The following is an 8,024-nucleotide window of genomic DNA, read 5'->3' as shown; positions in this document are numbered from 1 at the left end:
AAAAAGCAAGCTGCTTCGCCGTCGGCCTCCGATGAAGCGTATGAGCCGGCAGCGCCCAACGCGCGCGTACCACGCAGCATTGCAGCTAGAGCTACGCATGCGTCTCTCGCGCGATCAGACGGCGGCACGCGGATGCGGTGCTGTGCACGGAATGCCAAAGCAGAAAGCCAGGGGCGCGCGGCGTCGCGCCAAAACGGCCGCCATAAAGCTCCGGGCAAGGCACCAAAGTCCGGCGCAACGAACAGCAGTTCGATGGAGTCCTCCAAGAAGAACCTCTGCGAGATCCACCGCGGCGACGGACGCGGCAGGCGCGTCCTCGCCGCCTCCCTCCTCGGCGCCGCGGTCGTCGCGGCCGTCATCGCGCTCGCGCTCTTCCTCGTCTACCGGCCCGCGAAGCCGCAGGCCACCGTGGCGCGCGCCGGCGTGTACCGTCTCGTGAGCGCCGCGGCCACCCCCGGCGCCAACAACTCGGCACCGACGCCCTACGCGCTCTCCGCCACCGTGCAGTTCACGCTGCTGCTGCACAACCCCAGTGACCGCACCGCGGTGGTCTACGACCGGCTCCTCGCCTACGTGACGTACCGCGGCGAGATGGTGGCCCCGCCGGCGCAGCTCCCGCTGGTGCTCCAGGACCCCGGCGCCGACGTGGCGATGTCGCCGCTGCTGGGAGGCGACGGGGGCGCCCCCGTGCCGGTGTCGGCGGACGCGGTGGACGCGCTGCACGCGGACTGCGTGGCGGGGCGCGTGCAGCTCCGGCTCGTCGTCATGGGGCGGGTCAGGTACAGGTCCGGGCCCTTCAAGAGCGCGTGGCGCGACCTGTACGTGCGGTGTGATGCCATCCTCGGCCTGACCGTGCAGGCAGCTGCCGGAGGCGGCGGCGCCGGGGACGTGCCGCTGCTCGAGTACCCAAAGTGCGCCGTGGACGCCTGATCGAGTTTGTTTCGCGCCAGATCTGGCAAGTTTGAGTGGGCAATAACAGAATAATGAGCTGAGGAACAAAGCATAGTATTCCTTTTGGGAGCCAGCTAATTTCATGCCTTGTCATTTCTAACTTTGTCATGCAAAATGCGCATGGTTTCACATTGACATCAAAGTGTGAAATTGTCTGGGTGAACCGGCCGTGGTTGGGCTGACCGTGAGCGAGGCAACGCCGAAGAAGGCTTTCTTCTCTGCTTAGATGGCCGGAGTCTCGGATGGCAAGGGTGTCGCTACCTTCTTCACGGCGTCAGTGGGGATGAGACATGGCATCACTTTAGTGTTAGGAGTTGCGTCGGGTCGGACAGCCCACGAGGCTAGTGGCAGTTTCATAGGCAGCTCGTGTGGTTAGATGATGGAGGTCAGCGGGGTTTGGGTGGGTGGGGGGTATCCCCTCCCTCGGATTCGGGGGAGGGGGAGATTTAGTATGTGGGAGGAGAGGTCTATAATTAGCATGTAGTTAATCTGTATGTTTAGCAATTTTTAGGTCCGGGGATGTTGTAACATTGTGGTAGTCTGCTCTTCGCCGTGCTTGTTCGGTCGTGGTGGTCTGTTTTGTTGGTCTGGAGTCAGAGTTGGGGCAGTAGGGTCCGATTAGTGGCTGAGGGTTGGTCCGACTCGGTGATTCTTCGTGGCGCTAGGTTTGTACATTTCTCCTTTGAATTTCACCCTCAGAATCATCATCGCCTTGCGTGGCCGGCCATTTGCTTGTTCTTAGTGTGGCTTCACTAAACTATTTCACTAGGTGTGGCGTATGTGGTTATAGATGGTAAATTCAAATTCACTTTCTCGTGGAGGAGCTATGACGATGATGATTGAGTGATAACTTGGCAGTGCTTTTCTCCTAGGCTATTGCGTGGTGTTTTTTTTTTCTGTTAGGTTGGCTAGTTGTGCCCTAAAGACCGTCATATTCCTTGACAGTATGATGAGTGTCGTTGCATCGATTTTAGCCTCGTTTACTTTAATTAATCAGGCAACTCTTACTCTTTAAGCTCACGAAAATGAAAGTGTTTCACCTCGTTTCAAAAAACAAGTGCAAGTTTGTAATGAAACAATCGTCACTATTTAGAAACATTATAACTGGGCACTCTAGAACCCTTCTCATGCTATCAGCTATTCTGGCCGTTCGATTTCATTTTTTGATTGTTCACGGCTGTCCGATGCGGCGCCCTCCTGCGTGGGCTGCTCCCGGGCTGGATGTTTCGGGCCGCTACTCCAGAAACAAAATCAGAGGACACCAATTCACTTAGGATTTAGCGTCTGATCCTGGACGTACGGTCGTGATAGGTCCCTTCGCTCCGTCTCCCTCCCCTCCCTCGTGTCTCTCTCGCGCACAGCGCCTCCGTTATTCCATGGTGACGGCGACGACAACGAACGATACCCTAGCCTTGTAAACTTAAAATCTGGCGTAGATGCAACGTTGGCGGTTGCATCCTTGATTGTCGACACAGCCCCTATGTCATTTATATTTCTAAGATGTTTTATGAATCTACCAAAGCAACCATATCCACGAGATCTTTTCTCGTATTTTTTTTGCGTGCCTTGACTAGACCTGGACTATGAACAATCAATTCCGATTTGAAATCCTTGACTAGTTTCTGACATAGAATCTAGGAGCACCTAGACTCAGATAATGTTGTTTGTGAGTGGGGGAAGGGGTGATTAGTAATGTGCATCAGTCACAAAAATTGCAGCTAATATCAGTTTTTCTTTATTTAAGGAATACCATCATAATTAGCTTTATTGAGAAACAAGTAACATTGAAGCTTAGAGAATCACTTGATGTCATGTTATTTGTTCGATCATCATTTGTTCTATGAATTAGCCTCTAGAAAATACCCTCCATAGAAGTATATATTTGTTCAATTTGCGAAAATCCCTTTTGGTGTCCGAGCTCCAATGAGGCCGGTTTTTGGAAAATTCAAAATTCATCAAAATTTAAATTTTTACATTTCAAAAAATTCTAAAAAAATATAGATATACATAGAGGCATAATACACAAGTGCCGGTGCCGGCGGACGCGGTGGACGTGCTGCACGCGGACTGCGTGGCGGGGCCCGTGCAGCTCCGGCTCGTCGTCATAGTGCGGGTTAGGTACAGACCCGGGCCGTTCAAGAGCGTGTGGCGCGACCTGTACATGCGGTGTGATGCCATCCTCGGCCTGACCGTGCAGGCAGCTCCCGGAGGCGGCGGCGCCGGGGACGTGCTGCTGCTCGAGTACCCGAAGTGCGTCGTGGACGCCTGAGATCTGGCAAGTTTGAGTGGGCAATAACAGAATAATGAGCTGAGGAACAAAGCATAATATCTCTTTTGGGGGGCAGCTAATTTCATGCCTTGTCATTTCTAACTTTGTCCTGCAAAATGCGCTTGGTTTCACATTGAGATCAAAGTGTGAAATTGTGGGTGAACCGGCCATGCTTGGGCTGACCGTGGGCGAGGCAATGGCGGCGAAGGCTTTCTTCTCTGCTTAGATGGCCGGAGTCTCCGATGGCAACGATATTGCCTACCTTCTTGAAGGCGTCGGTGGAGTGGTTTCTCCTACGTTTGGGGCAGCTCTGAGAAAACCCTTCAATCGCAGGGATGAGACATGGCGTGGCTTCAATGTTAGGAGTTGCCTTGGGTCGGATGTGAAGGAAATATGCCCTAGAGGCAATAATAAAATTATTATTTATTTCCTTATTTCATGATAAATGTTTATTATTCATGCTAGAATTGTATTAACCGGAAACTTTTAGTACATGTGTGAATACATAGACAAAACATAGTGTCCCTAGTATGCCTCTACTTGACTAACTCGTTAATCAAAGATGGTTATGTTTCCTAAGCATAGACATGTGTTGTCATTTGATGAACGGGATCACATCATTAGAAGAATGATGTGATGGACATGACCCATCCGTTAGCTTAGCATTATGATCGTAACAGTTTCTTTGCTACTGCTTTCTTCATGACTTATACAAGTTCCTCAGACTATGAGATTATGCAACCCCCGAATACCGGAGGAACACTTTATGTGCTACCAAACATCACAACGTAAATGGGTGATTATAAAGGTGCTTTACAGGTGTCTCCGAAGGTGTTTGTTCGGTTGGCATAGATCGACATTAGGATTTGTCACTCCGTGTTTCAGATAGGTATCTCTGGGCCCTCTCGGTAATACTGATCACTATAAGCCTTGCAAGCATTGTAACTAATGAGTTAGTTGCGGGATGAAGTATTACAGAACGAGTAAAGAGACTTGTCGGTAATGAGATTGAACTAGGTATGATGTTACTGACGATAGAATCTCGGGCAAGTAACATACTGATGACAAAGGAAACAACGTATATTATTATGCGTTTTGACCGATAAAGATCTTCGTAGAATATGTAGGAATCAATATGAGCATCCAGGTTCCGCTATTGGTTATTGACCGGAGACTTGTCTCGGTCATGTCTACATGGTTCTCAAACTCGTAGGGTCCGCACGCTTAACATTCGATGACGATCGATATTATGAGTTTATGTGTTTTGATGTACCGAAGGTTGTTCTGAGTCCTGAATGAGATCACTGACATGACGAGGAGTCTCAAAATGGTCGAGACATAAAGATTGATATATTGGACGGCTATATTCAGACACCGGAAGTGTTCCAAAGAAGTTTCGGATAAAACCGGAGTATCGGAGGGTTACCGGAACCCCCGGGGGTCAATGGGCCTTCATGGGCCTTAGTGGAAATAGAGGGCAGCAAGAGAGCTGTGGGGGGCGCCCCCTAGGCCCAAACCAAATTGGTTTAGGGCTTGGGGGCCGGCCCCCTCTTTCCTTCTCCCCTCCTCCTCTTTCCTTCCCCTCCTAGTTGGACTAGGAAAGGGGGAACCTACTCCTAGTAGGAATAGGATTCCCCCCTTGGGGCGCACCCTATGAGGCCGCCGGCCCCCTTTCCTTGCTCCTTTATATACGGAGGAGGGGGCCACCCCTAGGACAAACAAGTTGACAATTGTTTTAGCCGTGTGCGGTGCCCCCCTTCACAGATTTCCACCTCGGTCATATCGTCATAGTGCTTAGGCGAAGCCCTACGCCGGTAACTTCATCATCACCGTCAACACGTTGTCGTGCTGACAAAATTCTCCCTCGACCTCAGCTAGATCTAGAGTTTGTGGGACGTCACTGAGCTGAACGTGTGCAGATCGCATAGGTGTCGTACTTTCGGTGCTAGGATCGTCGGATCGTGAAGATGTATGACTACATCAACCGCATTGTCATAACGCTTCCGCTTTCGGTCTATGAGGGTACATAGACAACACTCTCCCCTCTCGTTGCTATGCATCACCTAGAGAGATCTTGCGTGATTGTAGGATTTTTTTTGAAATTATCGCGTTCTCCAACATGATGGACCAAAGGCTAGTGGCAGTTTAATAGGCGGCTCGTGTGGTAAGATGATGGGGATCAACGAGGTTGAGAGGGGGGGAGGGAGATAATGTTAACGTACCCCCTCCCCCTCGAGATTCAGGGGGAGGTTTAGTATGTGAGAGGAGAGGTCTGTAATTAGCCCATAGTTAATCTGTATATTTACCACTTTTTAGGTTGGGGGATGCGGTAACGTTGTGGTAATCTGCTCTTCGACGTGCATGTGCTGTCGTGGTGGTCTGTTTTGTTGCTCCGGAGTCCAAATCATAGTCGCCTTGTGTGGCCGGTCGTTTGCTTGTTCTTAGTGTGGCTTTACAGGACTACTGCACTAAGTGTGGCGTATGTGGTTACCGATGGTAAAATCAGAGTCACTTGCTCGTGCAGGTGCTAAGACGGGATGCTTGAGTGTTATCTTGACAACGCTTTTCTCCTAGGCCGTTGTGTGGTGTTTCTTTTTTGTGTTAGGTTGGCTAGTTGTGCCCTTAAGACTGTCATATTCCTTGAGAGTTTGTGTCATTGCATTGATTTTAGCCCTGATTACTTTAATTAATCAGACATCTCTTACTCTTTAAGCTTAAGGTAATGAAAGTGTTTTGCCTCGTTTCAAAAAACAAGTGTAAGTTTATAATTAAACAACGGTCGCCGTAAACTTAAAATATGGTGTAGATGCATGTCAGCGGCTGCATCCTTGATTGTTGAGACAACCCCTATATCATTGAAATTTCTGAGATATTTATGAATCTACCAAAGCAGCCATACCTATGAGAATTTTCATAATTTTTGGGGGGTACCTTGACTATGAACAATCAATTCCGATTTGAAATCATTGACTAGTTTCTGACATAAAATCTAGGAGCACCTAGACTCAGATAATGTTGTTTGGGGGTGGGGGGTGAGGAGGGGAGATGGCCGGGATGGAAACATTAATTAGTAGTAAAGTGCACTAGTCACAGAAAATGCAGCTAGAATCAAGTAACATTAAAGCCTAGAGGGTCAGCAAACCAAAACACATTCGGGGTAAGAATCCGCATCTCTAGTTATCGATGAACATGAATCACTTTGTCATGTTATTTGCTTGATCATCATTTGTTCTATGAATTAGCCTCTAAAAAGCATCCTCCATAGAAGTACTCCCTCCGTTCCAAAATAGATGACTCAACCTATTTTGGAACGGAGGGAGTAGTTGTTTAATCTGACTGTTCATTGCTGATAGATAAAATAAACATGACTGAGGCAGAGCAGTATAGTGCCTCCAATTTTTTTTACTTCGCATATGAGATTTGTTTGAAATCAAATTACGCAAACTTTGACAAATATTATATTAAAAACATCAACATCTTACCCGAAAAAAATATCAGCAACTATAATACAAAAGCTGTATAGTATGGCGATTGTTTTCACGATGTATTTAATGGTATCTTTCTTATAAAGTTGATCAAATATTGTAAAGTTGACTTTAGATAATTTTTATATTGGGCGTGCTACGCATTCACCGGCTGATTTAAAAAAAAAACAACCGGGTCGCGAGCCATCAGATCTGCCGCATCGATTGGCCGAGCGCGCATCCACCATTGTAAGACAGGTCTTGTTGCAGAATTATTTCTGCAACACATGTCTTGTTGCAGGGTTTTTTTTGGCAACAACTGTTTTGTTGCAAAAACATTTTTGCAACTGAGGTTTTGTTGTAATTTTTTTCAAATGAGGTCTTGTTGCAGAAAATTTTCGCGAGAGGTTTTGTTGTAAAACATAAATCCGTTGTAGACCATTGGAACACCACAAATCTTTCAGAAGCACAGCTCATGTTGCATGAAGGATGGTATGCAGGCCCTCACTTGATGTGTGTCATTCAAGGAAGGTCGCGGACGCGGTGTTGTGATCCGCCAGTTGATAGTATTTGTTTTCCTTTTTATATGCAGTTTAAAAAGAAATGGATGGAGTATTAAACTTTACAAATCTTTTTTTTTCTTTTCTCTGTTGAAATGAAATTCTCCTCCGCCTCTTCCATCAGGGAAAAAGAAGAAATCTCCTCCGTCTCCACTCCAAACCACTCGACGCAGCCCGACTCCAGAACCCTAGCCTCACCGGAATGAGCCGCCCCTCGCCGACGCCGGCACCTGCTCTGTACGGTGGCGTCCTCCTCGAAGAGATCCTCGAGGAGATCTTTCTCCGCCTCCCACCGCAGCCCTCCTCCCTTCCGCGCGCATCCCTCGTGTGCACGCGCTGGCGCCGCATCCTCTCCGAACCCGGCTTCCTCCGCCGCTTCCGCGAGCACCACCGCCGGACCAAGCCACCGCCGCTACTCGGCTTTTTCGACCACGAATGCGTTAAAGACGACCCGCTTATCTTCAACCCCACGATGGGCCAGCCGGACCGCATCCCGCCCACGCGCTTCTCTTCGCCATGGAGCAGCGGCGAGGGCTGGAATTTTGTCGGCTGCCGCCACGGCCTCGCCCTCCTCATCTGCCTGGCGCGCCGCGAGGCCGTCGTGTGGGATCCCCTCACCGGCCACCTGCGCCGTGTCGCGTTTCCGCCGGGGTTCAGCGAGGAACAAGGGATGTTCGTCCAGAATGCCGCGGTGATGTGCGCCCAAGACGGGCATGTGCACGGCGACTGCCCGCTTCACCCCATTTCGGTTGGCCTTGGTAGACATGGTTCGATGTGCAC

General features: G+C 49.3%; 1 protein-coding gene across 1 annotated transcript; it reads left to right on the top strand.

The window, feature by feature from the left end:
- The first annotated feature begins 252 nt into the window (after window positions 1-252).
- LOC119305947 (NDR1/HIN1-like protein 12) lies at window positions 253-1,133 on the top strand. The gene has a single exon (XM_037582328.1). It carries the CDS (start codon window positions 253-255, stop codon window positions 928-930), a length of 678 nt encoding a protein of 225 aa, XP_037438225.1. The 3' UTR covers window positions 931-1,133.
- The last annotated feature ends 6,891 nt before the right edge of the window (window positions 1,134-8,024 follow it).

The sequence above is a fragment of the Triticum dicoccoides genome, chromosome 5B (assembly GCF_002162155.2).
Source record: "Triticum dicoccoides isolate Atlit2015 ecotype Zavitan chromosome 5B, WEW_v2.0, whole genome shotgun sequence".
NCBI classification, from domain to species: Eukaryota; Viridiplantae; Streptophyta; class Magnoliopsida; order Poales; family Poaceae; genus Triticum; species Triticum dicoccoides.
The sequence above is the reverse complement of the archived record's forward strand: the minus strand, read 5'-3'. Positions and strand labels throughout refer to the sequence as shown.